Source organism: Mus caroli, chromosome 15 (assembly GCF_900094665.2).
Source record: "Mus caroli chromosome 15, CAROLI_EIJ_v1.1, whole genome shotgun sequence".
In the NCBI taxonomy this organism is placed as follows: Eukaryota; Metazoa; Chordata; class Mammalia; order Rodentia; family Muridae; genus Mus; species Mus caroli.
Window position 1 is genome coordinate 78,797,619 of NC_034584.1, and position 12,516 is coordinate 78,810,134.

The following is a 12,516-nucleotide window of genomic DNA, read 5'->3' on the forward strand; positions in this document are numbered from 1 at the left end:
AGACAGGGTTTCTCTGTGTAGCCCTGGCTGTCCTGGAACTCACTCTGTAGACCAGGCTGGCCTCAAACTCAGAGATCTGCCTGCCTCTGCCTCCCGAGTGCTGGGATTAAAGGCGTATGCCACCACTGCCCGGCTAAACCACCTCTATGTGGCTTATACCCCCTAATGTGGCAGGAACCACGTATAAATCACTGTTTTACGGTGTTGTTGACTAGGGAATGATGACAGGAGCAACGTCTGTGTACATTCAGTCCAAATGCAACCATTGTGGCCTGGCTATCCAGCACAGAAGGAGTCACAGGAAGTGCCCGAGGGAGACTGAGGATCTCTGATAAAGCCAGCACCACAGTAGGACACGGCCACACTTCGATGACAGGGTCATGCTGTGCTTGGCATGCAGCAACTCCAAGCACTGCCTTTCGAGCTCTCTAGACTCTTTTCTCCCTCCGTCTCTCTTTTAATATTTTTGACTGGAGGTTGGCTGGGTCCGTGGACAATAACCTGAGGATACAGACAGAGGGCTGAAAACAGTTGTCATGTTGGGTGTCTGAGCTGGGAGCTCTCTGGCAGCCATGGTAAGGAAGACCAGAAACACAGGCCCACCCAGCTCTATTAGCTTTCTGGAATGTCTTGGAAGTGTAAGGACTTTGATGAGGGACATGAACCAGGCTTAGAGCTTCATGGGAGTCAAGTAATGGGGACTTCTTACACCAGTAACTTTATTTTACAGAAAGTTTGGGACCTGTGAGGAAGTCAGAGGCAGCCCGAGGAACAGTGGCCGGTCTCTGCAGCAGTGTTCTGACTCTGGCACAGTGGCCACCCTCTGCAGTAGCATCCTGGGAAGCTCTGCTGCAGCCTACTCTGCCCCAACTCAGCTGCCAACAGTGGAGGTGGCACCTTCAGTTCCCAGATCTGCCACCAGGGCATGCTCTGGCTCTGGTGGAGATGATTACCGACCCATGTACACGCAGCAAGTTCCCTGCAGTTCTGGGCACACAGGTTGCTTGCTGTTAAGACACATCCAACCATGCAGGGTGCTCACAACCAACCAGGCAGTGAGCACAGGCTGGGTACCCACCATCCTGTGCCCACATCCCTCACAACTGTCACTGGACACCCCCCGCCCCTCCAAAGTGTCCAGGTATTGTTCTGAGTTGCTGGCCACCTGAAGTCACTGCTGATACATCTCCTGGGCTGTTCCAATATCTTCTGGCATGCCAGTCAGATCTGCAGGCCTTATCACAGGCTGTTAATGTTCCTTCAAAAACATGGATGTCCGTGCCTAGCTTCATACCACAGGCCTATAATCCCTCTGCTGGGGAGGGTGGGGCAGAAATAAAGCCAACCAAAAGCCTGACTGGGCTACAGAGAAAGTTCAAGGCCAGTCTTGGCAATTTAGTGAGATCCAGTGTCCAAAGTTAAAGAAGGTTTGGGCTGTGTAACAGCTCAGAGGTGGAGTATGATTTTTATCCAAAAGTACCATACAAAAACTAGAGCCCATGTCCTGCAATGGCCTGGGGTCCTACTTGGGCCACAGAAGTACCTGGGGGCTCCAGCTAAGTGTCCTGGGATTGGCACACAGCCTCTTGCCGCAGGCTCCTTCTGTTGCAGGGTTATGCTGCCCAGCTCTCAAACTTCAACAAGGGTTTCTACACCAGGATGTGTTTTGACTGCTCTGTTTAAGCCATTACAAGTATTTACACTAATTACGCAGTTAGATATAATTATACTAATTGTAAAAATGCACAATAATTGACTAAGATGCACTCTGAGAGAACAAGGCGATGTCACTCAGAGAAACTTCCTGAATGTGGAGAATACAAAACACCTCAAAGCAGGATCCACAGGCGCAGGAGAGTACTGCCAGCAGCAAGCCAGCCAGAGCCCTGCCATGTAAACATGTGGACTTCAGACATTGCTTCTGGCTGAAACCAATGGGATGCAGAGGCTGGGGTCACAGAGATGTGGCTCACACAGCAGCTTCATGTTCCAGGCAACCCAGTGCGGGTGTTTGTTTATTTCTTTAAATGGGGGTGTGGTGGGCAGGGTCTCATGTAACCCAGGCTAGACCCCAATCCTCTATGTAGCTAAGGATAACCTTGAATGAATGAATCCTCCTGTCTCCAACCCCTGTGCTAGCATTAGAGGTAGGCATCATCACACCAAGTTTATACAGTGCTGTGGATTTGGGGCAACCCCACGGCTTTATGCATGCTAGGCAAACCCTCTACCAACTTTGCTACCTCTTCGGCTCCCCCACCCTCCAAGGCCTACGGCACCCATGCAAGAGCACTAACTAAATAACTCTCTTGCCCAGATATTCCATGGCTTTCATTATCTAAGGAGTAAATCCCCGCCCTGGACGCCTGCTTTTAAGTCTTCTGCCATCTATCTGTTTAGAGCTAACCCTCTACTCTTAATTCGCATGCTGTCCAGAGCCCAGCTGACCACTCTGGGTGTTCCCAGTCCTTTCCCACTTTGTGCCATTGCTCACACAGTACCTTCAACCTGCCCTGTCCATCCCCCTGCCTCTAGTCTTCTGCATTCTTTTGATCTCCATTCATTATACCCCTTGTATGCAAAGCCCTACCCCGACACGCATGCACCACCCCGCCCATGGATACACGTGCACATCCCCTGTTCATCCCCCAGTAATCTCCCTCTCTGTCTTTTCTCCTGTAGCTCCCAGCTCACTGGAAGTTGTTCAACACCCTTCTGGCAGCCTCGGTAGCCTCATTAGTCTCTGTCCTCAGAAGGGAACTTCCCAGGGCAAAGACCACATCTGCCCATCCTGAGTCCCCTGCTCACAGCACTGAGAACAGTTGAGGAGCAGACAAGTGTGAGCCACAGAAAGCAAGTGATATCTTTGGGACTACTGGTCATTGCCATCACCAGGAGGATGGGAGCCTAGGGGCTTAGGGAAGACTTTGCTGGTGTGTGAGCGGCTGGAGCATGTGGTAGGGTAGGGCATGTGGTAGGAACCATGCTGACTGGGCTCCTGTAGGATGGATGAGGGGTCACCAGGGACATTAGAGTCTGAGTGAGGAGAGCCATATGGAGATGCATCCTTGGCAGAGCAGGGATGCTCTGAGCAAAGTGGGGCTGTGAGTAGAGCACAGGACAGATACCCGGTGAAGCCAGGTCCTGTGAGAGGAGTCTTGGTCAGCTGCTGTCCCACCCCATGACTGTAGGTGATTGAAACACACTAGAATAGACTCATTTACCCCTCTTCCTTTAGAACAGTGTTTCTCAACCTAAGGATTCTGAGTCCTTTGGGGGGGGGGGGCGACTGAACGACCCTTTTTACAGGGATCGCTTAAGACTGTCAGAAAACACAAATAACGCCATTATGATTCAAAACAGTGGCAAGATTAGAGTTATGGAGCAGCAAGGGAAATAGTTTTATGGTTGGGGGTTACCACAACATGAGGAACTAGATTAATGGGCCACAGCATTGGGAGAACCACTGCTCTAGGGAGCGGGAGGAGGTGTCATGTGCAAGTTCTAGGAAGTTCTTAGGGCATCTAAACTCTACAGTGCTATCAGTCTTGCTCTGTACCCCTCAAGTTTCCAGGACTGAACACAGACAGGAAGGAGAGACGGGGCTACATGCTGCCAAAGATAGGGGAGCATCTCTTTCTGGGTTTAGTCCTGAGAGGGACAAGGCTGACAGGTCCCTGGACACTGGACAATGCCTCTGATCTATTGGTTTGTCCACAACTCAGAATCCTCTATCAACCCAGAGGAACAAGGCCCTCCCCCTCCTGTCCGTAGACGAATCACCACACATGACACACATTGCCGACAGTCAGCTAGGCAGCCAGGCACTGGAATCCACGCTGACCATGGCCCTACCCTGCCTGCACAGCCTGGAGAATGAAGAGTGCAGATTCAGAACCCTGGGCAAGCCCTGCTCTGGCGGCTCCCACCAGGCGGTGCCACATCCAGGCAAGATCTGCCCAAGGAGGCCATCCCAGCCCTGCACAGAGCCTTGTCTTAAAGCCCAGAAGGGTCTGGGCCCTCCAGCAGGTCAAACTACCTCAGGATTCTCCTTGCTGGGCTGCTGCTCTTCCTTGGTGGCCTGAGCTCCCTGAGATGGCTCCTCCGTGGGTGGCTCAGGCTCTGCTGAACTCTCTGGCTGTGTCTTCACTTGTGGCTGAATGATGATGACCTGGAAGACACAGGGAAGATGAGAGAACCAGGGAGGGAGGGACAGGGAGTAGCTAGGAGTCAGGTAGGTCCTGAAAGGGCTGTCACAGAGGAACCAGGTAACTGTGTCCAGGACTTTGCTTTCCAATAACCCCCACATCCCCATGAGAGCATCTATGTGAGAGATGGCCAGGGTTACAAAGCAAGGAGGCCTGGCTGCAAATCCTCTGAGGTTAAGTGGCCTCAGAGAGGCTAATTCTGTACCTCAGCCTCAGGGAATTCACTGGCAAAAGCCATGGCAATGCCAGCCTCCAGGGGGCGCTAACTCTACTCTCAGCTCAAATGCAGGCACAGTGAGCTTGGGGACACTCAGTCACTTGCCTGAGAAGAGTCAGAGGGAATAGGGTGATTTGGGGTTGCCTGGGAAAATGGAAAGACATCAGCTATAGGCAAGAGAGTGTTCTGGCGGTGGGAATCGGGAAAAGATTTTTAAAGGGAAAACAGTTGCTACCATGTTTCCCCAAAGGCCTCAATCAGGGCAATCTTCAGAGAGCTCTAGGACACGGGGAGATGATTTTAGACTTAGCATTAAAACTAAATTCCTCACAAGGAATCAAGGAGTTTTTTTTGCGCTCTCTCTCTCTCTCTTCTTTTTTTTTCCCCATCCAGGCAACTGGAGCATAAAAAAGAACTCTTGACCACCTGACTCTACCAGCAGAGATAAAGTATTAGTACTAGACTCTCTTGCAGCTACCCAACTTAGCCACACATTAGCAGTTCACGATTCCCATATTAATGAATAGCAATTCTCTTAGGCACACTTGTTTTATCCCATACCCATTCTCCTATCCTTATTCATTCATTCACAGTTTCACTCAGTTGATCACTACTCACTCGTGTTAACACTCATTCATTCACCTCTCTTTGTTCCCGCAGATCACATGTTCGAGCATCATTCACACACTCACCTGCTCACACTTCCTGCTCATTCACACTAGTTCATCCTGTTGACTGTTGTTCATAATCCCTCCACACACTCACCTGAGTCTTGCCCTTTCACTCTACAGTCATCGCCCAGCTACCCCTCTGTCTAAGCCTCCGCTCCCACTGGACCACGGCCTCTGAGCCTCCACACGCAGCACATCCTCTTGGGGCTTCTGGTGAACACTCACCTTTTTGTCAGCACTGATGAGGAGGGGCTGCACTTTGATGCCGTCGCTGGCCACGGGCACAGTGGTGCTGGGGGTGATGGTGGCAGCATTGCTGGGGGTGGTGGAGATGATGGCATAGGCCACCCCGGCACTGCTCAGGGGTGAGGTGATGGCGGTGGGCTCAGTGAGGGCCTGGGTCTGGCTGCTGGGTGTTGGCACATGGTTGACGGTGTTGTTGGCAGTGGGGAGGGCTGGGCTGGGGTTCTTGATGCTGACCACAGTGGCCTTTTGGAATGTTGGGGGTTGCTTGGGTGGCCGGTCCCTGCCCGGGGTGACAGGGAGGCTGTCTGGAATCAGAGTCTTTGGCCTAACCTGGGAGGAAGGGACCAGTGTGTGGTCAGACAAACAGACACAAGCTGTTGATGAAGGCACAGTAGTGGGGCAAGCGTCATGCAGACAGGCTGAGTCCAACATTTGAGGGGAAAGGACAGCACCTTCTCTGACCCTGCTCTGGGTCTCCCAGAAGTCATGACCTTGACCCCAAGGCTCAAGCTACTCCAACCACCATCTCTCTCAATTGGCTGTACTCTGACTTACTGACTCCCTACCCACCTGCCTATCCTTAGGCTCAGATGAAGCTGCTTGAGGCCCAGAGAGCAAACCATGAGGGAGACCACACCAAGTCCACACAGGAAGCCCGTGTCACAGGTGCTGAGAGCACTGCCCTTGGGCCTGACTAGGTGAGCCACAGAGTGACAAACAGAGTGGTAGATCTTACGCCATGGGCACCAACCCCTCGAAAGATCTCACACACATGGAGGTGAAGCACGGGCTGCAGGCAGTCACCACACGGTGGAAACCATGGTTCCTGTCAGCTTGTGTGCCCCATCCTAGTTCTTAGGGAATGTAGGTGGCCTTGGGGACACTACTTAATGTCTACACCTGTGCACTGGGGGTGATGGAACCTACTCGTGATCACAAGAAGGTGACAAGATGCATAGCTGGCTATCACCAGCCTCCATGGAGGGAAACTGAGGAAAGTCAAGAGAGGCTTAGCCGAGGAGAACCATAGTACAACACGTGTCATTGTCATTAGGGCAGAGGGACCTGAGCCAGGACTGCTGAAGCTGTGTGTTGGCTTTTCTGTTCTCCCTTGCTCTACTCTAGTGACACTGGGAAGACCCTGATGGATCCTTGCTCTTGGGAAAGCCACTAAGACCTTAGTGTGCAGCAGTCAGCAGGCATCGTGTCTATAAGATCTTCCATAGCCTGACACAAGCCGGCCCTTGATTCACAAGCCTTACTATCTCTTGCTCTAGTGTGCCCCGAGAAAATCAAACTAGCTCTCCCCACCTTGGGAGCCATGCCACAGCTGGCTAATGTATCCATTCTGGCTTATCCTTGTCAGGTATTGGGACCGGTCCCCGACACTGGGCACAGTACCACATGTACTGATGAGGGGTGAGGAAGGGCTTTTGTCTCTGCCACCCCTCAGCTGCAGACGGTTAGTTAGTGCTGAGGAGGAGCTGTTCCTGCCTCTGAGGAGGACCAGTCAGGGCAGATGACTTCTTAGGGATGCTGAGGGGATGACACTGTTGGCTCCTCCCTGGCCACCTGCATTGTAATGCTGGCCAGATGACATTCCCTAACTCAGACCAAACATGGGGAATAGCCATGAAGCACATGATAGTCACTGAGGACAGTTTAGCCAGGCTCAAACACAAGCTGCCCATCCCGAGGAAATAGTTGGGAACCTTAGAGCCTTCAGTGTTTCCCACAGCCACATGGAGACCCTGGTCAGCAGATCCCCATGGAACAGCCTCAGTCTGCCACGTTCCCTTCTCAAGGTCTGTTTCCACCCCTCCGAGCTTCCTAGGCTAGCAGGATGGGCCCAGGTGTGTGCTTGGCACCTCTCAGCCAAAATGACCACCTGAGAGTGAGCAAACCCAGGGCATGGGCAAAGGATTTGGGGAGAGGGCAGCAAGTGCTGAATGAGAGACAAGAAGCCCAGGAGCTGTAAGCAAGAGGAGGCGGCTGGGCAGGCAAAGCAGAGGGAGTGAAGAGTGATCACGGGGACCTGGTGCCTGTCAGTTGCCTGTCTGTGCTTCTGTGGGGATGGGAGCAGCACAGACTACTGGGAGATGGAGAACAAGGGTGGGGCTGCCCAGGGAACAACAGCCCCAGAGGAAACAGCACAGACCACAGCCGAGCCCTGCTTTTCCTTTCCAGCTTCTGAAAAGCCGTGTGGAGCTGTCCACAGCCAACAGACAAGGACAATAATATGGCCTCATATCTGAAGCTGCTGTAGCTCTCACCTCTCTCCCTCAGGGGGAAACCTCTGGCCTTCCCAGGACCTCCGCCTAGGTTCCTTACTCTGCACCTTTCTCCTAGGGCTCACCCTCAACTTTGGTCTACAATATCTCCACGCCGGGAGACCTCTGTGGATCTTAATATTGGACGGGCCATCTCAGAGCTCCTACCAGCTGTTCACACCTCCCTGACAGATCCTTGAGACTCTGACCCTCTCTGGAACAGGTGGGCATGTGGGGGTTGCATTAGCTCATGGTCAAAGGTCCAGGACAGCTACCTGTCTTTATCCTTGAGCTAGGAGCATCTGTTCAGCCCCATAGCTCCAAGACAGACAGGTCCTGTCCTTATCTTTGCATCCAGTGGTCCCTAGGCAGGTATGGTACACCTAGCAGGAGCTCACCAAAGCTGAGCCATTGAAAGAAAAGGTGCCAGGCAGTAATTCCCAGGGGTCTAGGTGTCTGCTATGTCCTGGGTGCAGGTATAAGTTCTCCCTGTGACCATCAAGGCCAACAGACACAGCAGAGAGCCATCTGCCCCTCTGATGGAAGAGCCTTCCATCTAAGAGGTAAAGAGGCTAGGTGACTTGCCCAGGATATGGAGTCCATCTGGAGAATCTAGGCTGGCGCTGAGGGCCTGCACCCTGCACCGGTGCCACTTACCAGGAAAGGTGTTAGTGAAGCGTTCCTCAAACCCTCTGACTCAACCTCAAGATACATCAAGTGCGATCAGCACAGCAAAGGGTTGAGAGGCATTTGCCTGGCAGTATCCGCTCTGGCTGCTACTGACTAGACTTACTGCTTCACAAAAATTCCTGGCTGTGACCCACTCGAGGATTTCACAGTTCCTCACTGTTTGAAAAACCAGATTCCTCCCTGTGGAAACTCTGAACCAAATGCTTCCCCTCATGAATGGACCAAGGGGATGGAGGAAGGAAGGCCTGAAGGAGGAACCCAGGGGTGGTGCTGAGGGACTGGGGACGGACAGATGCTTACCTGAGGTAGCACTGCTGCTCCTTGCCCGGCCAACCTCTGCAGGGAGCTGACCTGAGGACCTGTGACAGGCACTGCAGTGGTGGATCCCAAAGCCTGAAAGACAGAGTGTGAAACGGTCAGAGTCCAGCACGCAGCCCGGGGTCACGGTCTCAGAAATGGCCTAATCCACTCGTGCTCTCCATGTACCCCTGGAAATGAGAGAGAGAGAGAGAGAGAGAGAGAGAGAGAGAGAGAGAGAAGCATTGCTCAGAACACAGTCAACCTTACTGTATCCTGGTTTCCCTTTTACAATGAAGTTTCTATACAGTGAGACAAAACTCATGTGTACAAGTGTGTGCGTGTATACGTGCACACAGCTGATAGATTCCTGACTGGCCTTGAACTTATCTTAGCTGAGGTTGGCTCTGCCTCCTCTTCCCAAATGCTGGAACTCTCAAGCATAGTAGTGGTACACGTCTTTAATCCCAGGACTCAAGATGCAGAGGCAGGAGGATCTCTGAGAGCTCAAGGCCAGCCTAATCTACCTGGGAAAGTAGGTCCTTGGCTCACTCCCAAGAGTTTCAGGGCCCAACCCTCACACAGCCACTTATGGGAAGAACCCCACTAGGAAACAATGGAGTGAGGTGTGGGCCTTGGCAGAGCTACACAGAGAGACCCTGTCTAAACAAAACCAAAAATGAAACAAAAAACCAGGGTGTGGGGACACACACCTGTAATCTCAGCACTGGGGAGGCAGATAAAAGTAGTTCCCTAAGGCTCCCTAGCCAGCAAGCTTCATCAAATGAGCAAGTTCCAGGTCCCAGTGAGAGACACTGTCTCAAAAGCCAGGGCGGAGGTTCACACACATCACACATGAATACACACACACACACACACACACACACACACACACACACACACCAGCTCTGAGGACTGTCTGCCTGTCACTGTGGGCTCCACACCACTTTAATAGGAAGAAGCTGTCATCTCCCAGTATAGATACCAGCTCATGTAACTGGGGCAGCTTGCTCAGACCCATGGAGGTGGGAGGCAGGCAAGGGTGGCCATTCCATTAACATGCTTCCAGGAGGTTCCAGAGGCCCACCTGGAGAAAGCTGCCACATTCCAGCAGGCTCTGCCATGCCAAGGCCTACACCTCACTCCACTGTTTGCTACCGGGGTTCTCCCCATGAGTGGCTGGGTGCCCATGAGTGGCTGGGTGCCCATGAGTGGCTGGGTGCCCATGAGTGGCTGGGTGTGAGGGTTGGGCCCTGAAACTCTTGGGAGTGAGCCAAGGACCTACTTCTCCTGGGGCCTCTCTTCTGACTAAGATGCCTATAACACAGCTGGTTCTGCCCATGAGGGACAGAGCACCCTTCCATGTGTGGCTCTCTGAGCCCCTATGGGCTTGCTTTGGCCAGCTGCTCTAGCTTTTACACTGGGCATGAGGAGTCTCAGGGTCCATTTCTGGGGCCACTTCTCTGAGAATCTACCTTGGTGCACGATTTCCATGTAGACCCCTCAGCTCTGCATGTCTCTTTGACTGTCACTATCGTGTAAGCACTGATACCCATACTTTATTCAGAAGGCCTTCATTTCTGCTTCAGCCCTCTTTCCTGACTGGGACAGGGGCAGCTTTCGACTGTCACCTTAGTGATTTACACTCAGAGGAGAGGAGGGAGGAGAAGCCAAGAGAGTGAGGGATGACCCAGGTTTGCCCGAGGTTTTGCTCGAGGTTTGCCTGAGACCCAGAGTCTCCAGAGAGACAACAACAGGGACAGCTGTGGTTCCACTCTGTGCTTGATTCTAAGTCACCAAGAGACACAAACAGCAGTGTATTGGGGGCTGGGTCCTGTAGGCCGTGGGAGGTTTGCAAAACAGAGCGTACTGGATGCTTCCATCATGATCCTAACTGACGTCACTCAACTTCACAGCTGTGTTACCACTGCCTGGATTGGGGTGCCCGGTCTGTTCTTTAGGGTGTACTAAACATAAGGTGCCTTTAAGAAAGTACAGGGTGCCAGAGTCAGGCTCTTGTGGGGACAGGTTCTGTACTGTCCTGTGAGACCACGGCCTGAGCATCAGCATCCTGACAGTTCTCAGTCTAAGCCCACATGCCTTGTAGAAAGTCAGTAGCAAACACTTTGCTAACAGAGTGCCAGTATCCCGTGGCTTGGCAGGAGTCCTCTCAGAATATCCCTGTCACCTCTCACAGATGGCCCGCCCCCTGCCAATGCTGCACGGACTGAGGGTGTGCTCTGCTCGGTCTCGAAGCTCACAAAGGCATCCATCCTTCCACGGCCTCATAAAGCACTCATTAATAAGCGGGAAGGCATTTTGTCTTCGAAGAGCTGACCTCTCTGCTCCACGCCGGAATTTATCGATACAACTGAAGCAGTCGCTTCAGAGGTTGGTTCACTTAGAGCCGCACTTCTGTCAAGATAAACGAGCTGCTGATGACGACATTTATGGCTCTGAGCATTTTAATAGGGGGAAAAGGGGCCATAAAAGTCAAAGATAACTTCCCTGTATTAGCTCAGTCCAGCAGGCAGTCTGGGAGAAGGCGAGGAGAAGCCAACACGTGGACGGGGAGTCCGGTTCAGGCAGGCCCTTCAATCTTCAGGGCAAAAGCTCTTGTGGCTTTGGAAAAACTTGTCTTTGGCGAATGTTTCCGAGTGTCACGGAGGCTCACCTCAGGAGCTTTGGCAGGGATAGATGAGGGAGCACAGATGTGCTGTGGCATCGGTTACACGGAGCCACTTAGTGTTTCTTGCTGATGTCCCTCCCCAATGGCCACAGAAGGAATCTTGATACTTGGGCCATGAAGACTAAATGGGGTGGCTCTGTGGGTTGGGCACTGCACAGCCTTGGTGTGAGGGGACAGTAGGAACTGTGTGTGTGAAAGAAACATCACCCCAGGACTAGAGTCAGCCCATCCTGGCGACCCCCTTTGGAAAAGTCTATGTGAGAAAGGCCGGATCCCAGGATGTTGTTGTCTTACGGGTGTGTGTGTGCGTGCTGTAGACCTGCAGAAGGTGGGGCTTAGATCCTTAGATTTGGGGACATAGTCTAGTGTGGCTATGAGACTCTTCTACTTGTGCTTCTGCTTTCTGGCCATAAGGTATGCACTTTGCTCTGTCATGTGACCCACATGCTCTTAGAGACCCAAAGCCATGTTGGACCTGAATGTCCAGAGCCATGAGCTAGATAACCCCCTCCTCTTTCAAGTTATCTTGGGTGCCTCATGACCGACGCGACACAAAGCTAAAAAACGTACCCTCTGGTTGGAAAGCTGCATCTGCCTTGCCTTCTCCCCTCGAAGTCTACCTGTCTGCTCCCAACATAAGCACAGCATATTAAGGCCCCACTGCAACCTATGGGTGGGTCAGAGCGCTTCTGGCCTGAGGCTTCCTCCTAAATCCAGGCTGGAGATAGAGCTGGAGCCAGTCTGCTAAGTGGAAGCCAGCAAGAGCCCTCTGGAAGGAAGGGCTTCCATCTCACCTGTCTCTGTCCCACTGCTGTGGCTGATATGGCCAGCGGGGCTCTCATCTCTGTGGCCATCAACGCCCCCTTTCCACCCTCCACACATCCCTGCACTTTCTGACCTCTGATAGCTTCTGTGCAGCTCCTTTCTAAGTCCCAAACCAGTGCAACTCTTAGTGACAATACACAAAACTTTCTTGTTTGATTCTGGTGGAGAAGAGGGTCCCTGTAAGGGTGGAGGACTGACCAAATGCACTGTGTGTGGGATCCTCCCTCAGACTCTCAAAGATCTTCTCTTCACTTTCCCCTCCAAACTCCAGGTGGTTAACATGGCTTTGAGTGGTGCATGGGACATCAGAAGTCACACTGCCAAGGCCATCACACAAGAAACTTTTTTGAAAGAAGCCAGAAGGGGTCACCATAGCAACGGCCACCACAACATCCAGACTGGA

The 12,516-nt window shown here is 52.5% G+C and overlaps 1 protein-coding gene across 1 annotated transcript in view; it reads right to left on the minus strand.

Moving 5' to 3' along the window:
* The window catches only part of Phf21b (PHD finger protein 21B), a 72,141-nt gene that overhangs the window by 14,384 nt on the left and 45,241 nt on the right, over positions 1–12,516 (minus strand). Inside the window, exons 3-5 of the mRNA XM_029470050.1 lie at positions 8,603–8,695; positions 5,322–5,672; positions 4,040–4,171 (exon numbers count right to left, since the gene is read on the minus strand). Of these exons, the coding sequence (XP_029325910.1) occupies positions 4,040–4,171; positions 5,322–5,672; positions 8,603–8,695 (576 nt within the window). The remainder of the gene's footprint in view (positions 1–4,039; positions 4,172–5,321; positions 5,673–8,602; positions 8,696–12,516) is intronic.